Source organism: Periophthalmus magnuspinnatus, chromosome 18 (assembly GCF_009829125.3).
Source record: "Periophthalmus magnuspinnatus isolate fPerMag1 chromosome 18, fPerMag1.2.pri, whole genome shotgun sequence".
NCBI lineage: Eukaryota > Metazoa > Chordata > Actinopteri > Gobiiformes > Gobiidae > Periophthalmus > Periophthalmus magnuspinnatus.
Genome location: NC_047143.1, coordinates 27,547,453 through 27,572,320, shown reverse-complemented (window position 1 = coordinate 27,572,320; position 24,868 = coordinate 27,547,453). Strand labels below are relative to the sequence as shown.

At 44.0% G+C, this 24,868-nt stretch overlaps 2 protein-coding genes and 1 long non-coding RNA gene across 3 annotated transcripts; all 3 read left to right on the top strand.

Annotated features, from left to right (window-relative positions):
* Nucleotides 1-1,178: 1,178 nt before the first annotated feature.
* On the top strand, nt 1,179-7,630 carry LOC117386137 (putative high affinity immunoglobulin gamma Fc receptor IC). The gene is made up of 5 exons (XM_033983446.1): nt 1,179-1,197; nt 3,996-4,283; nt 4,594-4,836; nt 5,329-5,520; nt 7,536-7,630. Exons 1-5 carry the CDS (start codon nt 1,179-1,181, stop codon nt 7,628-7,630), a joined length of 837 nt encoding a protein of 278 aa, XP_033839337.1.
* An 8,310-nt stretch (nt 7,631-15,940) lies between these two features.
* On the top strand, nt 15,941-17,029 carry LOC129457121 (uncharacterized). The gene is made up of 3 exons (XR_008649107.1): nt 15,941-15,997; nt 16,677-16,814; nt 16,990-17,029. It is a non-coding gene; the product is annotated as an uncharacterized LOC129457121 (long non-coding RNA).
* A 345-nt stretch (nt 17,030-17,374) lies between these two features.
* On the top strand, nt 17,375-23,732 carry LOC129457085 (neogenin-like). The gene is made up of 6 exons (XM_055228911.1): nt 17,375-17,514; nt 17,730-17,972; nt 18,954-19,226; nt 19,442-19,684; nt 22,710-22,936; nt 23,600-23,732. Exons 1-5 carry the CDS (start codon nt 17,439-17,441, stop codon nt 22,907-22,909), a joined length of 1,035 nt encoding a protein of 344 aa, XP_055084886.1. The 5' UTR covers nt 17,375-17,438; the 3' UTR covers nt 22,910-22,936; nt 23,600-23,732.
* Nucleotides 23,733-24,868: the final 1,136 nt, after the last annotated feature.

The window sequence follows — 24,868 nt, the reverse complement described above, 5'->3', positions numbered from 1 at the left end:
CAGTTCTGTTTGAATTTGTGAACAATATAAAACTGTCATCAGTAAAAATAATCAGCTTCAATATTTTACACCAGACACGGGCCACAGTGTGTTGCACGGCTCATTGTACAAACTCTTTTACATTAATTAAATTAATAGTTATTTAAAGTTTGGTTAAATAAACACAGCAGAAAAATTTAATAAGCCCAAAGGGCCGTGTGTGGCCCCCGGGCCGTAGTTTGCCCATGTCTGGTGTAGATATTTTATGTCACTCAAATAAAGAATGAATCATTTTGGCCCCAGGACAGAGCAAGTTTTATAAAGAGATTCAGTTTAATTCATTTTTACTTTTACTGAAGCCTTTTGTTTAAGAGTCTTTTTAACTGACCCAGAACCACAGTCAACAGAACTGAAGCTTTAGATCGTACAGAACTGAAGCTTTAGATCACACAGAACTGAAGCTTTAGATCACACAGAACTGAAGCTTTAGATCATACAGAACTGAAGCTTTAGATCACACAGAACTGAAGCTTTAGATCACACAGAACTGAAGCTTTATGTAGATCATAAACCTACTGTATTTTGTTTGTAACGTCTGACGTCACAGTTTTTATCAAATCACCGTTGCAGATGTGCGTCTGTTACTACAAAATCCAAACTGTTGAACACATCGTTTTTTTCTACAAAACTGTCCAGTTGTTGAACAATTTTTCCAGTATTTTTGAAAATTGATCTAATAATGAAACTGTCCTGTAGTTATTGATTTGTTGCTTATCTCCGTCTTTATAGACTGGGACGTCTTCAGCCGGGTTCATTTTCTCAGGACATGTTCCTGTTACAAATGAACTGCTGCAGATTTAAGTTAAAGACTTAACAAAAGTCCAGGACGTCCTCGGTCACAACAGTCACAGTCTGTAGATCTGACGTGTCACATCATCAGCACCAGTTTGTGCCACATGAACAAAAAAGGCATTAAATTTATCGTCAGTGTTATTTAACGACTGAACCTGTTTGTTCCTGTGGCCTGATGCTTCCTGCTCATTATGAGTCACACAGAAGGGCCCTAGAGTCCTGGTTTAGACCTGGTTTAGTCCTGGTTTAGTCCTGGTTTAGTCCTGGTTTAGTCCTGGTTTAGTCCTGGTTTAGTCCTGGTTCAGACCTGTTTTTCTGTGTTTTCAGTGCTGTGGACTTTCCTGCTGATGGACTCCTTTCTCCAAGGTCAGTCCAGTCTCTCTTCATTATTAAATATGTTTTATTTCTATAACAAATGTTTAATCAGAAGAGAAATCCAACGAGGCCATTTACGTCGCCCGGACTGGCGTTACCGGGGCCCCACCCTGGAGCCAGGCCTGGGGTGGGTGCTCAGCAGCGAGCGCCTGGTGGCCGGGCCTTTCCCCACAGGGCCCAGCCGGGCCCAGCCCGAAGGAACAATGTGGGGCCGTCCTCCCGTGGACCCACCACCTGCGGGAGGAGCCATGAGGGGCGGGTGCAGAGAGATCCGGGCAGCAGTCGAAGGCGGGGACCTCGATGACCGGATCTCCGGACATGGAGACTAGCTCTGGGGACATGGAATGTCACCTCGCTGGGGGGGAAGGAGCCTGAGCTTGTGCGGGAGGTTGAGCGTTACCGGCTAGATATAGTCGGCCTCACCTCCACGCACAGCTTGGGCTCTGGAACCCATCTTCTTGAGAGGGGTTGGACTCTCCATTTCTCTGGCGTTGCCCGCGGGGAGCGGCGGCGAGCTGGTGTGGGCTTGCTCATTGCCCCACAGCTCAGCCGCTGCGTGTTGGGGTTCACTCTGGTGAACGAGAGGGTCGCGTCCCTGCGCCTTCGGGTCGGGGACAGGTCTCTCACTGTTGTGTCGGCCTACGGGCCAAACAGCAGTGCAGAGTACCCGGCCTTCTTGGAGTCCCTGGGAGGGGTACTAGACAGTGCACCAACCGGGGACTCCGTTGTTCTCCTGGAGGACTTCAACGCCCATGTGGGAAATGACAGTGACACTTGGAGGGGCGTGATTGGGAGGAACGGCCTCCCCGATCTGAACACAAGTGGTGTTTTGTTATTGGACTTCTGTACTAGTCACAGTTTATCCATAACAAACACCATGTTCGAGCACAAGGGTGTCCATCGGTGCACGTGGGGTTGGGAGGAGTTCGGGGAGGCCATGGAGGAGGACTATCGGACGGCCTCAGAGATTCTGGCAAACCGTCCGACGCCTCAGGAGGGGGAAGCAGTGCTTCACCAACACTGTTTACAGTGCGGGTGGAGAGCTGCTGACCTCGACTGGGGATGTTGTCGGGCGGTGGAAGGAATACTTTGAGGATCTCCTCAATCCCACTGTCACGTCTTCCGAGGAGGAAGTAGAAACTGGGGACCCGGAGGCGGACTCGTCCATCACCCTGGCTGAAGTCACTGAGGTGGTTGGCAAGCTCCTCGGTGGCAAGGCTCCGGGCGTGGACGAGGTCCATCCTGAGTTCCTCAAGTCTCTGGATGTTGTGGGACTGTCTTGGCTGACACGTCTCTGCAACATCGTGTGGCGGTCGGGGACAGTACCTGTGGAATGGCAGACCGGGGTGGTGGTCCCTCTGTATAAGAAGGGGGACCGGAGGGTGTGTTCCAATTACAGGGGAATCACACTCCTCAGCCTTCCCGGTAAGGTCTATTCCAGGGTACTGGAGAGGAGAATCCGACCGATAGTCGAACCTCGGATTCAGGAGGAGCAGTGTGGTTTTCGTCCTGGTCGTGTAAAACTGGACAAGCTTTATACTCTCCATCGGGTCCTCGAGGCTCATGGGAGTTTGCCCAACCAGTCCACATGTGTTTTGTGGATCTGGAGAAGGTTCGACCGTGTCCCTCGTGGTGTCCTTTGGGGGGTGCTCTGGGAGTATGGGGTCCGGGGCTCTTTGCTAAGGGCTGTCCGGTCCTTGTATGACCGGAGCAGGAGCTGTGTTCATTGCCGGCAGTAAGTCAGACCTGTTCCCGGTGCATGTTGGACTCCGCCAGGGCTGCCCTTTGTCACCGGTTCTGTTCATTATATTTATGGACAGAATTTCTATGCGCAGCCAGGGGCCGGAGGGGGTCTGGTTTGGGAACCACAGGATTTCATCTCTGCTGTTTGCAGATGATGTTGTCCTGATGCTTCTTTGAAGCCGAGTGTGAAGTGGCTGGGATGAGAATCAGCTCCTCCAAATTCGAGGCCATGGTTCTCGACCAGAAAAAGGTGGTTTGCTCTCTCCGGGTGGGTGGAGAGTCTCTGCCCCAAGTGGAGGAGTTCAAGTATCTCGGGGTCTTGTTCACGAGTGAGGGAAGGATGGAGCGGGAGATTGACAGGCGGATCGGTGCAGCGTCTGCAGTGATGCGGTCGCTGTATTGGTCCGTTGTGGTGAAGAAGGAGCTGAGCCCAAAGGCGAAGCTCTCGATTTACCTCAATCTATGTTCCTGCCCTCACCTATGGTCATGAGCTCTGGGTAATGACCGAAAGGACAAGGTCACGGATACAAGCGGCTGAAATGGGTTTCCTCCGCAGAGTGGCTGGGCGCACCCTTAGGGATAGGGCGAGGAGCTCGGTCACACGGGAGGAGCTCGGAGTAGAGAGGAGCAGCTGAGGCTCGGGCATCTGCTCAGGATGCCTCCTGGACGCCTCCCTAGGGAGGTGTTCTGGGCATGTCCCACCGGGAGGAGGCCCCAGGGAAGACCCGCTGGAGAGACTATGTCTCTCTGGCCTGGGAACGCCTTGGGGTCCCACTGGAGGAGCTGGAGGATGTGTCTGGGGTGAGGGAAGTTTGGGAGTCCCTGCTTAGACTGCTGCCCCCGTGACCCGGCCTCGGATAAGAGGAAGAAAATGGATGGATGTTTAATCAAGTAGAAATGACATCACTGCTGTTGACTTTTATGTGAAGCTCTTTGGTCAACTGAAGTCGTTTTAAATGTGCTGTATTAACTTAAGGAGCTGGGGGAAGTGTCTGGGGTGAGGGAAACAAACTGATTTGAGACGGTAAAGTGTTTCTTTGCTCCAGGGTCTCTGCTGCTCAGTCCAGACCAGTCCCAGTTCTTTCTGGGTCGTTCGCTGAATCTCCGATGTGACGATCCGACGTGGAAAGTGTGGAGGAGAAACCGAAACACCAGGAGGCGCTGTGATACTGCTGCTGCTGCTGCTGCTGCTGCTGCTGAGGATAGAGAGAAGTGGGGCGTCCAGAGCGGCCCCTGGTGCATAATCAAATACCTGGAGAAGAAGGACAGCGGGCAGTACTGGTGTCAGACTGAAGGGGGCGACGCCTCTGAACCTGTCCAAATCAGTGTCTCAGGTAAATGCGATGAACATGTCATTGTGACCGTGCAGCTTTAAGAGGCGGAGCCGAGCAGAGCAACGCCACAAACCCGCCCCCTCTCACGGTGTGTTTACAGGAGCACCTCAGGGCTCTGTACTGGGGCCTTCACTGTTTCCATTAAACATCATGAATCTACTCTGTTCTGAGCATAACATCTGTAAATGAATCAATACAAGATAATGCCTAACTGTGGGACATTCCATGCAATGCAGTAACATCTCTATACAGATGAGAAGGAGACAGCTGTTGTGTTTTTGTATAAATATATTAAATCTCTTTTTCTCAGACAGTGGGGCGATTCTGCAGATGCCTGTGCGCCCTGTGTCGACAGGACAAACTGTCAAACTCATCTGTCAAAATCTCACCTCATTAACCTCCTCAGCTCGTTTCTATAAAAATGGAGACTTCCTGTCTGAGCAGCCTTCAGGACAGATGATCCTCCAGCAGGTGGCGCTGTCTGACAAAGGCATGTACCAGTGTGAGACTGAAGGACAGCGGTCGCTGCAGAGTGAACTCAGGGTCGAAGCAGGTTTGAAATGTTTCCAATGTTTCCATGTTTTTATATAAACCTAACTTTTTTTTAAGTTTCACACTCTGTGTTAGTGCGCCCTCTACTGTCAGCAGTGGAAATAAACAGCCATGTAAAGGAGCTGTGCCTGATCCTTTCAAACTTATACATTCAGAGCATAATATTATTACCGTTTATAAGCACTTTCCACGAGCTAACAACTAGCATTCTAATGTGCACTTCCTGATTTTCAGACAATAAAATGCTTTATGATTAGAAGCAGACTGCTGCTTATTCAACACATCTGCACTAGAGCTGTTTTGTTCAAACACAAAATCAGGTACAGGACGTCCCTCGGTGTCATTTACTTTGAACTGAAAAATATACATTAAACATTAAAGTATGAAACATGGTCTTATTTGTAACATACTGTGTGTTACATCAGTGAATAAACATGACACATGTCTGAAGATCATGAAGGGTTAAACTGCTTAAACTTTTCACATGTTTCAGCGATCGTCACCTCCACCCTGGCAACCACCACCCACTCTGCTCCGACCCCTGCTCCGCCCTCCGCTGAGCCTCCGCCCTCCTTCTCCCTCCTCCTCCCGGTGGTGGGCTCTGTCGTGGGTGTGGTTTTTCTCATTGTCGTGGTGCTGCTGGTTCTTTTGATAAAAAGATGCAGATGCAAAAAGAAAACTAAAGGTCAGTGTCCAACAGGTCCTGTTTCCTACGGACTGGACGTCCAATGTGAGACTGAGAAATAATTATAGTCAAAACAGACAACTAGGACTAAACTAAACGTGACTAAAGTGTGACGTATGTATACACTGAGGCAAAGAAGTATTTGAACACCCTGTGATTTTGCAAGTTCTCCCTCTTAGAAATCATGGAGGATCTGAAATGTTCATCTTAGGTCCATGTCCACTGTGAGAGACATGATCTAAGAAAATCTGGAAATCACATTGTATTTTTTTTTTTTAATAGTGTTAGTGCTGCAAATGCGTATTTGAACACCTGTCACTCAGCTGGAATTCTGCCCCTCAAAGACCTGTTACTCCACCTTTAAAAACTCCACCTCCTCTCCACTTATTCTCCTAAATTAGAAGCTCCTGTTTGAGGTCGTTCGCTGCATAAAGACACATGTCCACCCCAGACAATCAGTAAGACTCAACTACTGACATGGACAAGACCAAAGAACTGTCAAAATGCACAAGAGACAAAACTGTAGACCTCCACAAGGAAAGGGCAAAGGGGAAGTGCCCAGCAGCTTGGAGAAAAAAGATCAAGATCAGAGCAATTATTAGAAAATGGAAAAATCTAAACATGACGGTCAATCTCCCTCAGACTGGGGCTCATGTGAGATCTGACCTCGTGGGGTCTCAGTGATCCTTCCACTGAATGTTAGAATGGCCGACTCACTTCCTGTTTTTAAATCTCTTCTTAAAACTCATTTTTTCAGCTTGGCTTTTAACTCAGTGTAAAGACTTGACATTTATCATGTTCTGTTTTTAATGTTATTCCATCTCATGTTTTTTGTGTTTTAACTTGTGTACAGCACTTTGGTCGACTGTGTTGTTTTTAAAGTGCTTTATAAATAAAGTTGGATTGGATTGGTTTGGATCCTAAGAAAGGAGAGGAATCAACCCAGAACTACACGGGAGGAGCTGGTCAATGACCTGAAAAGAGCTGGGACCGTTTCCAAGGTTACAGTAATACACTAAGACGTCATGGTTTAAAATCATGGCACAGAAGGTTCCCCTGATTAAACCAGCACATGTCCAGGCCCGTCTGTTTGACCAATGACCATTTGGATGATCCAGAGGATCATGGGAGAAAGTCATGTGGTCAGATGAGACCAAAATAGAACTTTTTGGTCTTAATTCCACTCGTCGTGTTTGGAGGAAGAAGAATGATGAGAACCATCCAAAGAACACCCCTACTGTGAAGCATGGGGGTGGAAACATCATGCTTTGGGGGTGTTTTTCTGCACATGGGACAGGACGACTGCACTGTATAAGGAGAGGATGACCGGGGCCATGTATTGAGAGATTTTGGGGAACAACCTCCTTCCCTCAGTTAGAGCATTGAAGATGGATCGTGGCTGAGTCTTCAACATGACAATGACCTGAAGCACAGCCAGGACAACCAAGGAGTGGCTCCGTAAGAAGCATATCAAGGTTCTGGAGTGGCCCAGTCAGTCTCCAGACCTAAACACAATAGAAAATCTTTGGAGGGAGCTCAAACTCTGTGTTTCCCAGCGACAGCCCAGAAACCTGACTGATCTAGAGAAGATCTGTGGAGGAGTGAGCCAGAATCCTGCAGTGTGAACAAACTGGAGAAAAACTACAGGAAACAATTGACCTCTGTAATTGCAAACAAAGTCTACTGTACCAAATATTAACATTGATTTTCTGAGATGTTCAAATATCAAATATTTATTTGCAGCAGTAACATACAAATAAATTATTTTTAAAAAATCATACAATGTGATTTCCAGATTTTTTTTTAGATTATGTCTCTCACAGTGGACATGAAGATGAACATTTCAGACCCCTCTTCTGTATATATATATATATATATATATATATATATATATATATATATATATATATATATATATACACACACACACACACACACACACACACACACACACACACATATATATATACACATACATATATAGTGACAAATAAAGCACATTTTTCATGTTTCAGGAAAGAGACACAGAAAACGTGGGGCTCCTCCTCTGAGTCAGACCACAGGGACCTGCAGCTGCACGAGGACCACAAAGACCCCCCGACACAAGTGACGCCAAATAAACTCCACGTCAGTTTTATGGAGCCAATGTTCAGCTTTTTTTGTTGAACATTTAAACATACGTTTGTACGGCAGTGTACAGCTGCTAAATCTGTAAAATAAAGCATGAAACTATCATGAAATGATGTGATATTTAGCTCTAAATTACACAACAGTTTATTATTAAAACATGATACAAAATTATCATGAAATGATGTGATGTGAACTACGGCAACAGCAGAGGACCAATCCACTTTTGAGTGTTTGTATGAAGAGAGACAAAAGCTTCAGCTTCAGTGAACACGTTTAACTTCTGTGTCTCATTCTGTGTCTGTCTGAAGCTCTTCAGATGTGGATTGATCCTCTGCTGTTGCCGTAGTTCCTGGTTTAACACATCACATCATTTCATGATAATTTCATGTCAAAACCCGATTCTGCTGATTTTTATTTTGCAGATTTGAGTTTTACGCTGCTGTAGTTTGGGCCATATATTTAATTTATATTTTAAAATAATATAATAAAACTCCAGCAGGAGGTGTTTTAATCTTAACTCACTGATTCATTTAGCTCCACTGCGCCACACAGTGGAGAAAATGTAAACAGCATTAACTGATAATTATCATGAACTGAATAAAAAGTTTTATTATTCAAAAATGTTGTGCCATTTCAGAAGCTGTTACACAAAACGGGTCAGTTTTTAAATGGCTTTTATATATATATATATATATATATATATATATATATATATATATATATATATATATATATATATATATATATATATATATATATATATATATATATATATATATATATTTGAGTTATTTTCTGAATCCAAATGATTTTAATTCAATTAGACTGTTCTTTTTACAGTGAAAAAACTCATTCAGATTTTTATGTTTATATTTTTGAGAAAAATGTTTCAATTCTACCATTTTGATCAAGAAGTGAATGAACGTGTCTATAAATCATTCCTTAAATGTTTTGAATCAGTTTTTACTCATTTGATTTTTGACTTTTTTACCGTAAAACTCAGGTCGACCTGGTTTGGTGCCAACGACCTTCAGGTTTCAGATCATCACATTTTAGTCAGATTTTTATGCAACGTTTCATCAAGGAACCACACACACACATTCACACACACACAGACACTGAGGGGGTTAAGTGTCTTGCCCAAGGACTGGAATCACACCTTCAACCTGTGAGTCAGTGGCTCAACTGATGACGTTTGTGAGTATGAAAGACAAAGTACAATAAATTTAAAGCTCCTGTATCACACAAAACTGACTCTTGTAGCTTTAATCCATTCATCCATCCATGTTCTTCCTCTTATTCGGGGCTGGGTCACGGGGGCAGGGACTCCCAAACTTCCCTCACCCCAGACACGTCCTCCAGCTCCTCCGGTGGGACCCCAAGGCGTTCCCAGGCCAGAGAGACATAGTCCCTCCAGCGGGTCTTCCCCGGGGCCTCCTCCCAGTGGGACATGCCCAGAACACCTCCCTAGGGAGGCGTCCAGGAGGCATCCTGAGCAGATGCCCGAGCCTCAGCTGCTCCTCTCAACATGTAGGAGCAGCGGCTCTACTCCGAGCTCCTCCCGTGTGACCGAGCTCCTCACCCTATCCCTAAGGGTGTGCCCGGCCACTCTGCGGAGGAAGCCCATTTCAGCCGCTTGTATCCGCGATCTTGTCCTTTCGGTCATTACCCAGAGCTCATGACCATAGGTGAGGGTAGGAACGTAGATTGACCAGTAAATCGAGAGCTTCGCCTTTGGGCTCAGCTCCTTCTTCACCACAACGGACCGATACAGCGACCGCATCACTGCAGACGCTGCACCGATCCGCCTGTCAATCTCACGCTCCATCCTTCCCTCACTCGTGAACAAGACCCCGAGATACTTGAACTCCTCCACTTGGGGCAGAGACTCTCCATCCACCCGGAGAGAGCAAACCACCTTTTTCCGGTCGAGAACCATGGCCTCGGATTTGGAGGAGCTGATTCTCATCCCAGCCGCTTCACACTTGACTGCAAACCGCCCCAGTGCTGCAGGTCCTGGCTCGATGAAGCATCAGGACAACATCATCCCATCATCCACATCATCCGAACCAGACCCCCCTCCGGCCCCTGGCTGCGCATAGAAATTCTGTCCATAAATATAATGAACAGAACTGGCCCTGGCGGAGTCCAACATGCACCGGGAACAGGTCTGACTTACTGCCGGCAATGCGAACACAGCTCCTGCTCCGGTCATACAGGGACCGGACAGCCCTTAGCAAAGAGCCCCGGACCCCATACTCCCAGAGCACCCCCCAAAGGACACCACGAGGGACACGGTCGAATGCCTTCTCCAGATCCACAACACACATGTGGACTGGTTGGGCAAACTCCCATGAACCCTCGAGGACCCGATGGAGAGTATAGAGCTGGTCCAGTGTTCCACGACCAGGACGAAAACCACACTGCTCCTCCTGAATCCGAGGTTCGACTATTGGTCGGATTCTCCTCTCCAGTCCCTGGAATAGACCTTACCGGGAAGGCTGAGGAGTGTGATTCCCCTGTAATTGGAACACACCCTCCGGTCCCCCTTCTTATACAGAGGGACCACCCCGGTCTGCCATTCCACAGGTACTGTCCCCGACGCCACGCGATGTTGCAGAGACGTGTCAGCCAAGACAGTCCCACAACATCCAGAGATGTTATGTTGTTGCTTTAATCCATGTTAGAACATTATTAGTACATCAAAAACAGACCTGGAGTTGTGTTTTGTTTCATTCACACATGTTTGAGTCACACTTTATTATTAGTCTGTCACATCTCCAAAGCTCAAAATGCTCTGTTCCACCTTGTGATGTCATCAGGTGGTAGTTTTCATGTTAACTCCTCCTCCTTTTACCTTTAGTTCAGTCGAGATAAGCGGCAACTCCAGGACTGAAATGATCCAAATGATTCTATAAATGAAGGTGTGTGGAGTTTAAAAACACAGTGGAGCACTTCCTGTATCACCACATGATGACATCATTTATTTATTTTATTTAATTATTTAAAGGACAATGTGCAGTTACATTAAAAGATGGCTGCACCAGATTTAGCATAATGCTACTTTCCATCTGTAGTCCTAAACAACAATTAACACGTATTCACGAATTCAAAAGTACAAATTATTCAGTGTTCAGTACAGACTAATAACACAAGTAACATAGCAACAATAAAATAGTAAAATAGAAGTAAAATTGCAGCAGTTACTTAAAGTGCAATGGGTCAGTATTATTTAGAGTGAAGAGGTAAGTAAAGTGCCAGTATGTTTACAGTGCGTCAGAAAAACAATGCAATAGCTACTGGATGTACCCACGAGGGGAGCACCCGGTGAAGTCAGTTATGCTTCACTATGATAGGAAGAGCCGACATCGAAGGATCAAAAAGCGACGTCGCTATGAACGGAAGATGGGCCTTTGAGACTCTGGCAACTTGTGGATTAACTTTAAAAACAAAACGCAAAAGCACAGAGTACATGCAGTTTAAAAGTGGGAAGTACTCACTACATATTTCTTCAAGTACATTTACTTTAAACAAACACTTTTAACTCTGTATAGTGTTAGTTTCTTGGACTTTGTACTTGTACTATGTGGCACCCTGGACATATCTAGTATAAAAAGAGACACCCCGACAATTTTTCATTTTATAATAATTTCTATATTTTTTCTTTTATTTTTGAAGTTGCATTTTACTAATTTTTTACCTGTGAAATTGCTTGTATTTGTAATACCATATTACGACAGTAGATGTCAGTAATGGCGCAGAGTAAGCAGACTGACTTCTTGGCCTTACAGAAGAAGCTCAGTTCAGTCATAAGCTGTGTACAGCAACACAAAGAAGCCATTACCCAACAAAACTGTGTTTTGTTGTGTTCACAGAAATAAAGTCACACTGTTACACATCAGCTACAGTCTTCTTTGTCACGTGTGTAACAACTACAGTCTGTGTTCAATTATTTCATCTTCAGTTATTTGGCAAGTGATTATTTTGACCATATCATCATTTTATCCACACTTCCCAACTCCAAGCTGTATGAACTTGAATCCTTACTGGATTTAATGCAGATCAGGTGATGTGTATTTGTGTAACGAGGGAGGGCGTGGCCTAAGGAGATCAACACCCTATATCAAGGTGTGCATAATTATTAGGCAGATTCTTCTCAGGAAAAATGGGCCAAAAAATAGATTTAACTAACTCTGAAAAGTCCAAAATCGTAAAAAGACTTTCAGAGGGATGCAGCTCTCTTGAAACATCTCAGACATGGATGCACGATCACAGAACCATCAAACGTTTTGTTGCAAATAGTCAACAGGGTCGCAAGAAACGTGTTGAGAAGAAAAAACACAAATTAACTGTCAAATATTTGATAAGAATCAAACATGAAGCTACCAGGAACCTATTATCCTCCAGTGTTTCCATATTCCACAACTGCAACTGACCTGGAGCATCAAGACGTACGAGATATTCAGTTTTCAGAGACGTGGTCTAAGTAAGAAAGACTGAAACTCCACCTCCGAACAAGACACATGAGCTGAAACATCAAGAATGGGCCAAGAAATATCTGAAGACAGACTTTTCGAACGTTTTGTGGACTGATGAGATGAGACTCTTGAAGGACTAGATGGACGGACCCGTGGTTGGATCGGTAACGGACACAGAGCTCCACTTCGACTCAGACGCCAGCAACGTGGAGGTCGGGCGCTGGTATGGACAGGTATTATTAAAGATGAGATACTTGGACCTTTTTGGGTTGAAAATGGACTCAAAATCAACTCTCAGACCTACTACCTTTTTAGAAGACACTTTCTTCAAGCAGTGGTGCAGGAAAAAGTCAGAATCTTTCAAGAAGACTTTGACTTTTATGCAGGACTACGCTCCACCGCATGGCTGGCCAGTAACAGTCTTAAAGATGAAAAACTGATGACATGGCCGCCTTCTTCACCTGACTTAAACCCTATTGAGAAGTTTTGGGCCCGTCTTAATCAGGACATTTACAGTGAAGGAAAACAGTGACCTCCCCGAACAGGAAAAAGTTGATTCTGACCAGATCAAGAAACTGACTGTGACTGGAAAAGCTTGTGACTGTTATCGAAATGAAGGGCTATACTGGTCACTGAGGGTTGTTTTTTTGTTTTTAGGTTTTTTTCAGAAATGTTTATTTGTACATTTTTAGTTTGTTTGTTATTCTCACTGTAAAAGGTGAAAAAAAAGTGAGATGGTGTCAAGAAAAGTCTGTTTTCGACGCGCTGTTTTTACCAAAAAAGACTGAAAACAGGTATTAGACTTTCTTACTCTGATCAGAGGGAAGGAGCACAGAGGAAGAAACTACACAAGCACAAACCTGCTTCCATGAAATCTTCTGCCTTCTCCAACGTCTCCTCCTCAAACCAGACTTTTTATTAACAGCTTAACATTCCTCAACAATAGAAGTAGAAGTCAGTAGAACAACATCCCAGTCCCCTCCCCACATTCACACGGCCTTTCTACTTTTTTAGGTTACCCATCTGTTGACCATTCAACTTTTCAACTTAGTTCAATTACTTTACGACTTAATTATACAGACGTGTAGTTTTCCATGACACCTGGTTCGTCTCCTAACACAATATAAACATACAATTCATTAATGATAAAAATAAAAGCATAATTTCATTCGCAGATGGGAAAATCTTTGTTTTTCCTTTAGTTGCATTATAATTCTGCAGACTAATAGTTGCCTAATAATGGTGAACATGTAGATATTCTCTTAAAGCCAACACTTCCCTTTTACTACTTAAATGTTCAGATTTGAGGGTTTGTTGCATAATTACAAAATTAATTAAGTGTAGTTTCCGTTTCAATAAGATAAATTAAGACTTTGGTCTGATCCTGGGTGAGATAAACTAAACCAAAGCACAGTCCCCTCTGTCTGAAACACTGGGCCCCGCTTCACTTATGAAACTGGACTGATCCTGGGTCAGATAACACGACCACACCTTTATATGTCACGCAGTGGAAAAATGTCAGCGACCACAGAGTGAAAAGACGTGACGAAGAGACAGTGACGTCACCACAGCTTCAGCCCCAAATGAAGCTCACGAGGCTCGAGCAGAGACGATCTGGAGCAGAGTTCTACATTTGAAACTCTGGCTCTTTGATTGCTATGACACTCGCGGTCAATCAGAAGAGAAGGTGTTGAAGGTAACGCCTCTTCTCGCTCTCACCGCTGGTTTAACAGAGAGCAGGAGCTTAGCAACGCTGTCAATCAAACCTGTTGCTAACGCTAACAGGAGCGACCTCGGGGGAAAGAAGGACCTGATTTGTCTGTTATTAATGTTCATATTTTGATTTACAGACACAATAGTGAAATAAAAACCCCAGGATCATGTAGAGGGTTAATACGAACATTTAAGACCAGAATGAGTCTGAAGCAGCAGAGACAGAGAGAGGGGACAGATTTGGTAACTTTCTCTACTGCAACAGGAAAGTTCAACAACTGCAGTAGAATAAAAGGTAGATCAGAAATGCACAATTGAAATCAAGTTGGTGGTTTTCAGATTCAGAATGATGTCATAATCACTATTTAACAACAAAAAAACTTAATTTGAACAATATTCATTTTATCTGCCTCCATCTGTGTTAAATATTATCAGCCTAAAGGGAGTCTGCCACCTGCCTGTTCACATGGAGATGTTGTAGATTGACCTAAATTGTCTCACACTCTGGACCTGCTCATTACAAAAGGAGTAAATATTTCAAATGTCAGTGTCGTGGATGTTGCTCTGATCATTTCTGTGTCTTTTTTGACCTGTCTGTTATTCCCAAACCAGCGGCTGGTCCTGCAGTTGTTCAGAGGAGACACATAAATGATAAAACAGGTGCACTGTTCATGGAAATGATGCACTTTGAAAATGCCTCATGTTCTGATGTTGATGATTTGTTGAACTCTGTAACTTCGAGTGTTTTGAATGTTCTGGACACCATTGCCCCGATGAAGGTTAAAATGGTTAAAGATAAGCAGAAAGCTCCATGGAGGAATGATGACTCGGTCAGGGCACAGAAAACGGAGGAGGGCCGAGCGGGAATGGAGCAAGTCAAAGCTCCAGGTTCATTATGAGATTTACAGAGAAAAGATGCACATGTACAACCACAGTTTATGTAGAACAAGGGAGAGGGATTTTTATGACATTATTGTAAGTTGCAATAACAACTCTCATGTCCTGTTTGCAACGGTAAACAGATTAACAAACCCTCCACTGCCGTTAGAAGTATTTTCACATCTAAGTGCAATGAGTTTTAAAAATGACATCAATTCAACAAAGCAAATAACAACCCTGCACCACTGAGACAGTTATGGTGCATTCACGCCAAGGCGTCAAGGGCATTGAGTTTACGAGTTTTCGAACTCTATGGTGGACGTGCGTCTTGGCTGCTCTGCGTTTTTGCAGCGTGTTTTCAAGCATCAGAATGGTGCAAAATCTCACGATGACGCAGCGCATCTTGAGCGTTCACACATCCAAAGCGTCAGACGCCAGAGTTGGAAAAAGTTGAACTTTTGGCATGTAACAAGCAGCATCAGCTAATCAGAGACTGTGCTCCAGTGATTTAGCAACGTCATATTCTGGAAAACGTAGAAAGACATCAGCTATAAACTAGCTGCAACTAATTATGTAGGGCACACCAGTTAGCATAAAGGCTAGTCACGGACTCAGACACGTCGCTACAGAGCTAATCACTTCCACTGATGGGTTTTATGTAATGAATCCACTAAAGCCACTCTCTCAACCAGGTCTGCAGAGTTCACAAAGACACAGGGAAAACAAAACATCCAAAGGCATCTCCGACATCCTCAAATGCAAAGGCGTCCACATAGAGACGTCCAACGAGTTTTTGACGTCCCGGTCTGAATATAGTGTTAGAGCTGACTCACTTTGCCCCTGCAGCTGACAAAACTGTCCAAGACACAAGGTGTCACAATGTGACAAATGACATCCGCCTGATTACTGATGCAGGCAAAGTCTCAGTCTTGATCCTGTTAGATCTGATGACATGACACTCAGATCTAAGAGACGTGTTCACCTCAGCAGAAAAGTTACATACTGCACCTGTATTTTTTAGCTTAAGCTTTTTTTTTTTTTAGCTTTTGAGCTTCTGTGTCCAGTATAAATCGATGAAAGACTGGTGTAAGTCGTATTATTTTGTATAGTTTTGTTTCAATTGCTTTGTTCTAAAAAAGAAAAAAAAAGTGTGAGACTGACAGGAAGGAGCGGCCATTATATATATATATATATATATATATATATATATATCCTGTCCTGAGACCACAGAACCAGCATCCTCCTCAGAGACAAGAACATGCAGCTTCTGCTCCTCTGTAAGTACAAAACTCAACATCTTTATGTTTTACAACGAGACGCTGGATTTAGACCTGGTTTAGACCTGGTTTAGACCTGGTTTAGACCTGGTTTAGACCTGATTTAGACCTGGTTTAGACCTGGTTTAGACCTGGTTTAGACCTCGTGCAATTGCAATCGAAACGCAAATAGGAAATCGCAAAAGTTTCCATTTTTGAAGTACAAAAATGCTCTCCACAAACAAAATGTCCGGTCTTATTCTGCAGAAAAACATAAATGTTGCTGTTCAGATCTGTACAAACATGACCTGAAATGTCCTTGTGTGTCAGATGCCCTTCCTGTGTCTCCATGGTCATTTCTTCTGGGTGTTTAAAATGTGAACTGTGTTGTTCAGTCTCTACATGCTGCTGTTAGGACAGTTAATACACAACGACACAACTCTGCAGACGAGTCAGATCTATGAGACGTGTTCACCTCAGCAGAAAAGTGACATAGTGCATCTGTATTTTTTAGACTATTAAATTAATAAAATTTTTCATTTCAAGTATTTTTAAAATAATTTTATATTTTTGTTAGTTTTATTTCATTATATTTTTGAGATTCTGTGTCCAGTATAAATCGATGAAAGACTCATGTAAGTTGTATTATTTTTGTATAGTTTTGTATCAATTGTGTGCTTTTGTTGAACTTTGTGGTTAGTGAAAAACCTGAAGACCACTGAGCTCTGCAGACACTGACAGGAAGGAGCGGCCATTTTATGTTTATGTCGTCCTGTCATCAGAGACCACAGAACCAGCATCCTCCTCAGAGACAAGAACATGCAGCTTCTGCTCCTCTGTAAGTACAAAACTCAACATCACACGACCTGGTCCTGGTTTAGTCCTGGTTTAGACCTGGTTTAGTCCTGTTTTAGTCCTGTTTTAGACCTGGTTTAGTCCTGGTTTAGTCCTGGTTTAGACCTGGTTTAGTCCTGGTTTAGTCCTGGTTCAGACCTGTTTTTCTGTGTTTTCAGTGCTGTGGACTTTCCTGCTGATGGACTCCTTTCTCCAAGGTCAGTCCAGTCTCTCTTCATTATTAAATATGTTTTATTTCTATAACAAATGTTTAATCAAGTAGAAATGACATCACTGCTGTTGACTTTTATGTGAAGCTCTTTGATCAACTGAAGTCGTTTTAAATGTGCTGTATGAACTTAAGGAGCTGGGGGAAGTGTCCGGGGAGAGGGAAACAAACAGATTTGAGACGGTCAAGTGTTTCTTTGCTCCAGGGTCTCTGCTGCTCAGTCCAGACCAGTCCCAGTTCTTTCTGGGTCGTTCGCTGAATCTCCGATGTGATGATCCGACGTGGAAAGTGTGGAGGAGAAACCGAAACACCAGGAGGCGCTGTGATACTGCTGCTGATGAGGATAGAGAGAGGTGGGGCATCCAGAGCGGCCCCTGGTGCATAATCAAATACCTGGCGATGAAGGACAGTGGGCAGTACTGGTGTCAGACTGAAGGGGGCGACGTCTCTGAACCTGTCCAAATCAGTGTCTCAGGTAAATGCTGTGGGGCTCGTCTGAATGTCTTTTCTTTATTAAATGGTTCGTTATGGCGTGAACATGTAATACTGAGCATAACATCTGTAAATGAATCAATACAAGATAATGCCAAAGTGTGGAACATTCCATGCAATGCAGTAACATCTCTATACAGATGAGAAGGAGACAGCTGTTGTGTTTTTATATAAATATATTAAATCTCTTTTTCTCAGACAGTGGGGCGATTCTGCAGATGCCTGTGCGCCCTGTGTCGACAGGACAATCTGTCAAACTCATCTGTCAACATCTCATTACATTAGCCTCCTCAGCTCGTTTCTATAAAAATGGAGACTTCCTGTCTGAGCAGCCTTCAGGACAGATGATCCTCCAGCAGGTGGCGCTGTCTGACAAAGGCATGTACCACTGTGAGACTAAAGGAGAGCGGTCGCTGCAGAGTGAACTCAGGGTCGAAGCAGGTTTGAAATGTTTCCAAACATGTTTCTATATAAACCACAAAGTACATTCTTTCAATGTTTCACACTCTCATTGCACCAGATGCCCTCCCCTTATTATTTGGTGTTAGTGCGCCCTCTACTGTCAGCAGTGGAAATAAACAGCCATGTAAAGGAGCTGTGCCTGATCCTTTCAAACTTATACATTCAGAGCATAATATTATTACCGTTTATAAGCACTTTCCACGAGCTAACAACAACTAGCATTGTAACGTACACTTCCTGATTTTCAGACAATAAAATGCTTTATGATTAGAAGCAGACAGTTTAGACCTGGTTTAGTCCTGGTTTAGACCTGGTTTAGTCCTGGTTTAGACCTGGTTTAGTCCTGGTTTAGTCCTGGTTTAGACCTGGTTTAGACCTGGTTTAGTCCTGGTTTAGTCCTGGTTTAGACCTGGTTTAGACCTGGTTTAGACCTGGTTTAGTCCTGGTTTAGACCTGGTTTAGACCTGGTTTAGTCCTGGTTTAGACCTGGTTTAGACCTGGTTTAGTCCTGGTTTAGACCTGGTTTAGTCCTGTTTTAGTCCTGGTTTAGTTCTGTTTTAGTCCTTGTTTTAATCCTGGTTTAGACCTGGTTTAGTCCTGGTTTAGACCTGGTTTAGTCCTGGTTTAGACCTGGTTTAGTCCTGGTTTAGACCTGGTTTAGTCCTGGTTTAGTCCTGGTTCAGACCTGTTTTTCTGTGTTTTCAGTGCTGTGGACTTTCCTGCTGATGGACTCCTTTCTCCAAGGTCAGTCCAGTCTCTCTTCATTATTAAATATGTTTTATTTCTATAACAAATGTTTAATCAAGTAGAAATGACATCACTGCTGTTGACTTTTATGTGAAGCTCTTTGATCAACTGAAGTCGTTTTAAATGTGCTGTATTAACTTAAGGAGCTGGGGGAAGTGTCTGGGGTGAGGGAAACAAACAGATTTGAGACGGTCAAGTGTTTCTTTGCTCCAGGGTCTCTGCTGCTCAGTCCAGACCAGTCCCAGTTCTTTCTGGGTCGTTCGCTGAATCTCCGATGTGACAATCCGACGTGGAAAGTGTGGAGGAGAAACCGAAACACCAGGAGGCGCTGTGATACTGCTGCTGATGATAAGGATAGAGAGAGGTGGGGCATCCAGAGCGGCCCCTGGTGCATAATCAAATACCTGGCGATGAAGGACAGTGGGCAGTACTGGTGTCAGACTGAAGGGGGCGACGTCTCTGAACCTGTCCAAATCAGTGTCTCAGGTAAATGCTGTGGGGCTCGTCTGAATGTCTTTTCTTTATTAAATGGTTCGTTATGGCGTGAATATGTAATACTGAGCATAACATCTGTAAATGAATCAATACAAGATAATGCCAAAGTGTGGAACATTCCATGCAATGCAGTAACATCTCTATACAGATGAGAAGGAGACAGCTGTTGTGTTTTTATATAAATATATTAAATCTCTTTTTCTCAGACAGTGGGGCGATTCTGCAGATGCCTGTGCGCCCTGTGTCGACAGGACAAACTGTCAAACTCATCTGTCAACATCTCATTACATTAGCCTCCTCAGCTCGTTTCTATAAAAATGGAGACTTCCTGTCTGAGCAGCCTTCAGGACAGATGATCCTCCAGCAGGTGGCGCTGTCTGACAAAGGCATGTACCAGTGTGAGACTCAAGGAGAGCGGTCGCTGCAGAGTGAACTCAGGGTCGAAGCAGGTTTGAAATGTTTCCAAACATGTTTCTATATAAACCACAAAGTACATTCTTTCAATGTTTCTCTCATTGCACCAGATGCCCTCCCCTTATTATTTGGTGTTAGTGCGCCCTCTACTGTCAGCAGTGGAAATAAACAGCCATGTAAAGGAGCTGTGCCTGATCCTTTCAAACTTATACATTCAGAGCATAATATTATTACCGTTTATAAGCACTTTCCACGAGCTAACAACAACTAGCATTCTAACATACACTTCCTGATTTTCAGACAATAAAATGCTTTATGATTAGAAGCAGACTGCTGCTTATTCAACACATCTGCACTAGAGCTGTTTTGCTCTAGTGCTCATGTGGCTGCAGTTATGACTCTGTGTACAGCAGCATGCTAGCTAGCTCACTGTGTATCAAAGCTAACGATCACTTTCATAAAAATGTGTCTGTATAATCCCTCAGTTGTCCAGGTCTGATCCATCGTAAAGAACAAAGTTAAATTTGTCAACTGGACACAAAGTCGTAGGAGTGATGACGTTTTCCTGCTCATGAAAGACACTTCTTTAGTTCATGAAGACACAACTTTGATAGTTTCTCTAGTTCAATCTAATACAGAACTCAAAACATCAGTTAAACCTCTCAAAATCGAACTAGACCTGGTCAAACAACACAACATATCATTAAAGGAAAGACAAACTTTAAATCTGTCAACTGGACAAATCATTGTAAGTTAAATTAAAGGAAACCATATTAGACATTTACAAGATCATATTCTCCAGAATACAGGAAAACAAAGCCGAGAATCCAGAGGAAACGATCAAGGACTTGATGAACACCCACCTCAAACGTTCATCAGACACAGTTAACAACATAACAGTCCACAGAGTCCACCGCACATAGAGGCCAAGTTTGAACACTTCAAATCACAACAGGAGCAAACAGCTAAAAGACACCACACCTGGTCTAAATGATCAATCCCCCAAGGAAACACAGGAGCACAGACGGATATAAAAACAATATAAAAACAATAAATGGACATATCTGGTAGTGAACTATACATTGTCAGACATTTATACAAAGACTCTTGCTCAACACAGTGACTTCTCTTAAAAGGCACTGCCCAATAGATGACCCCAACCCTCCCTCTGTTAGCCCTTTAGCTTTGGACCATTGTACCCTCCAGTCTGACCCCATGTCTCTGTACCTGTACACACCTGACCCTGTGTTCTCACTTTATGCAGCGAGCATACAGCAGTGACACTGTGTACGACAAGACATCACAATCCACTGAATGAATAAAACACTATATGAATAAACTGGACCTTAGCAATAGCTGGTGACATCAAAACCCAACAGCAAACTCCCCGGTCCATAAGTCTTACTCACACTCCATAATAGCAAACATCACAAATCCCACAATACGCCCCATTATTATCAGTGATCATGCCCCAATAACTTAAGCCCACATAAAACACCCCTTAACACCCCTTAAGACTTAACACCCCTTAAGACCCAGAATTTATTAAGCTTATCTAAAGAATGGAAATCCTATCTGGAAATAAATGATTCCCCAAAGTCGTCTCCATTAATTCTATGGGAGGCAACAAAGCAGTATTAAGAGGAATCATCATATCATCTTCAACATATAAAAAAAAAAAGAACAGCAGGGACAAAATGAAACAACTGGAAACCATAAATGCAAAAACCCCACAGAAAAAATACAAGACAAACTAAGACAACATAAGAACAAGCTCAATCATGTTATTAATAGTAAAACCAAATTTATGATACACAGACGACGACAAGAGGATTTACACCACAGCAATAAATCAGGCAAATATGGAGCTAATCAAATAAAGCAAAATAAAGAAAAAGCAATAATTGCCAGTATTAAGGACTTAGCAGGAAAGCCACAATCACCAGAAGAAGAAAAAAAGCAACAACACATATTCAAGGACTTTTGTACATCCCCACACTCATCAGACAAAATAACACAACAGTCAGACATAAATGCGTCTGAACAATATTATTCTTCCAGAGCTCTCAAGACCAACTAAGCATGTTTGATGCTCCTATAAACAATAAAGAACTAAAATACACACTGCAATCAAACTAATGTCCAACAACAAGGCCCCAGGACTGGCCAGGCTGGAAAACCATCGTCCAATCACCAGCAAGGACTCCAACAGCCATGATTTTTTGGGGAAGTAGACAGATTCCAGTCTAAGCAGGGACTCCCAGACTTCCCTCACCCCAAACACCTCCTCCAGCTCCTCCGGTGGGACCCCAAGGTGTTCCCAGGCCAGCCGAGGGACATAGTCCCTTCAGCGTGACCTGGGTCTTCCCCGGGGCCCCCTCCCGGTGGGACATGCCCAGAACTCCTCCCTAGGGAGCCATCCAAGAAGCATCGTAAACAGACGCCTAAGCCACCTCAGCTGACTCCTCTTTAGGTGGAGGAGTCAGCTGAGGTGGGGACCACTTTGTCTTTAGACTCCTTTTTTACCACAACGGATCAATACAGTGACCGCATCACTGTGGGCGCTGCACTGATCTACCTGTAAATCTCACGCTCCATCCTTCCCTCACTCATGAAGAAGATCCTGAGATACTTGAAGTCCTCCATTTGAGGCAAGTACTGACCCCCACCCGAAGAAGGCAAGCCTTTTTCCAGCTGAGAACCATGGCCTCGGATTTGGAGGAGCTGATTCTCATCCCAGCTGCTTCACACTCGGCTGCAAACTGACTCACCCTCACCCATCAGACAACATCAGGTCTGATACTGAGCAGGTGATTTGTGATGTCCTCCCAACATCTGACCTCCCATTCTGAGTCCATACAATCAAACATCACCCATGCTTTACATTTTTAACAATTTACAACATTTAACAATATCTTCAGCTCTGACAGCCCGGTGAAAATTTCATAAAATTACTAACTCCACCATAGCACCATCTGACTGGACATCTATCTGGAACAATACAGACGTCTATGGCAGATCATGAAGGGTTAAACTGCTTAAACTTTTCATGTGTTTCAGCGATTGTCACCTCCACCCTGGCAACTACCACCAACCCAACTCCGACCCCTGCCCCGACCCCTGCTCTGACCCCTGCTCCGACCTCCGCTCCAACCTCTGCTGAGCCTCCGTCCTCCTCCTCGTTCCTCCCGGTGGTGGGCACAATCGTGGGCATGGTTTCTCTCATTGTCGTGGTGCTGCTGGTTCTTCGGATCTTTTAAAAAGATGGAGATACAAGAAAACTAAAGGTCAGTATCCAGCTGTGAAGGTCCTGTATCCAAGGCAACGCCTGGAGGTCCAAGGTGTGATATAACCATAGACTGTAAATGAAGTGACTGAGTGTGACGTCACCCACAGCGTTTGGCTCCAGTCAGATGAAACTCATTGAGGCTCACAGTTATAGGGGCCAATTTGGAGCAGAGTTCCATATTTAAAATTCTGACTGCGAGTATCATAGCAACCAAAGAGTCAATCCAGTCCAAAGCCAGGCTGTTGAAAGTAACGCTCCATCCTGCCTGCACACATTATTTATAAAACAATAAAATCTCCTCCTCACCCTCCACGGGTGGTCTCTCATCCCCTCTTTTTCCACCCTCAGGACCTCTACCAGAGGCCTGGGAGCTTGAGGGTTCTACAGTATCTTTGCTGTTCCTAGTACTGCACGTTTCTGGACTGAGATGTCTGATGTTTTTCCTGGGATCTGCTGCTGCTCCTCCAGTTTGGGGGTATATATATATATATATATATATATATATATATATATATATATATATATATATATATATATATATATATATATATATATATATATATATATGTGGTGTTCAGGGTGGCATAACTCGCCATGCATATATATATATATATATATATATATATATAGTGACAAATAAAGCACATTTTTCCTGTTTCAGCCAAGAGATGCAGAAGACGTCAGGAGACGTCAGGCTCCACCTCCTCTGACCACAGGGACCTGCAGCTGCTCGAGGACCACAAACACCCCCGACACAAGTGACACCAAATAAACTCCACGTCATTGATCCATACAGAGTTGGACCCAATTTTTATCTTTTTTTGTTGAACATTTAAAGATATATTTGGTACAGCAGTGGTACAGCTGCCAAGTCTGTAAAATAAAAATAAACAGAATCATATTTTAACATAAAACTATCATGAACAGCAGAGGATCAATGCAATTTGTAGTGTTTGTATGAAGAGAGACAGGCCATAAAAGCTCACAGCTTCAGTAAATATAACATCACCGACTTAAGCCTCTGTGTCTCATTATGACCTGATCTGTCTGAAGTTGTCCTTCTGTCTCGCAGTGATCTCTCCCCTGAGTGTGACCTCCAGCCCCACTGAGCCAAAGAGACAATGCTCTGTCCAGGAGGTTTGGGCAGTGAGCACATCTGCCTTTAACCACTCGGACTCAGAAAGGCCGAGCCTAAACCACAGACAGCCCATCCACAGTCTCACACCTTGAGCCTTCATCTGTTTGGGCCTTTGCCTCTGCACAGTATCTGAGGCTCCGTGCGCTGGACCTGGGAAAATATGGATCACCACGAAATCAACCTAATTTTGATTCACACTATTCATCTAAATGTAACGTCCTGTCGTAACATCCAGAGGGACCAAAGATACAGACTCAGGAAAACAGTTCAATAAAGTTTATTAACAATACAAAATGTGAAAAGTAGTTGTAGTTGAGCAAGTGGTGGAGGGCTGGGTCGGCCGAGGGCGTTCAGGTACAGGACGAGGTGAGCTGGACTGGAGGCTGCGGTGCACGGAGAGTCCAGGAAGTGAAATCTGCCAACAAACAAGAAAGACCAACTGAGTACGAACAGCATAGCACAAAAAACAAAACTGAGCCACGCGGACTGTACCTCGAGGACCCACTGACAATCTGGTGGTGAGTGTAGGAATCTTCAGCCTCTCAGTACTCCCCAGGTGGAGGCTGGATTGCTTGATCAGATGCAGGTGTGTGCAGGTGGTGTCCGAGCCTCCGCCCATACATGTTTATACATGTGGCCACGCTCCATCCCACAACTCCACCTTTACACACCGAAGAAGAGCTTCAGAATGAGACAGAGGCTGCTGAAGTCAGTGATGTTAAACACATTTACTGAAGCTGTGGGCTTTCATGGCCTGTCTCTCTTCATACAAACACTCAAAAGTGGATTGAT

Coding starts and splice junctions, on each gene's coding strand:
- LOC117386137 (XM_033983446.1), top strand. Junction 4,837..5,328: donor TGAACTCAGGGTCGAAGCAG/GTTTGAAATGTT, acceptor CACATGTTTCAG/CGATCGTCACCTCCACCCTG. Junction 5,521..7,535: donor ATGCAAAAAGAAAACTAAAG/GTCAGTGTCCAA, acceptor TTCATGTTTCAG/GAAAGAGACACAGAAAACGT.
- LOC129457085 (XM_055228911.1), top strand. CDS start 17,439: ATGAAGGACAGTGGGCAGTACTGGTGTCAGACTGAAGGGGGCGACGTC. Junction 17,515..17,729: donor TGTCCAAATCAGTGTCTCAG/GTAAATGCTGTG, acceptor TCTTTTTCTCAG/ACAGTGGGGCGATTCTGCAG. Junction 17,973..18,953: donor TGAACTCAGGGTCGAAGCAG/GTTTGAAATGTT, acceptor TCTTTGCTCCAG/GGTCTCTGCTGCTCAGTCCA.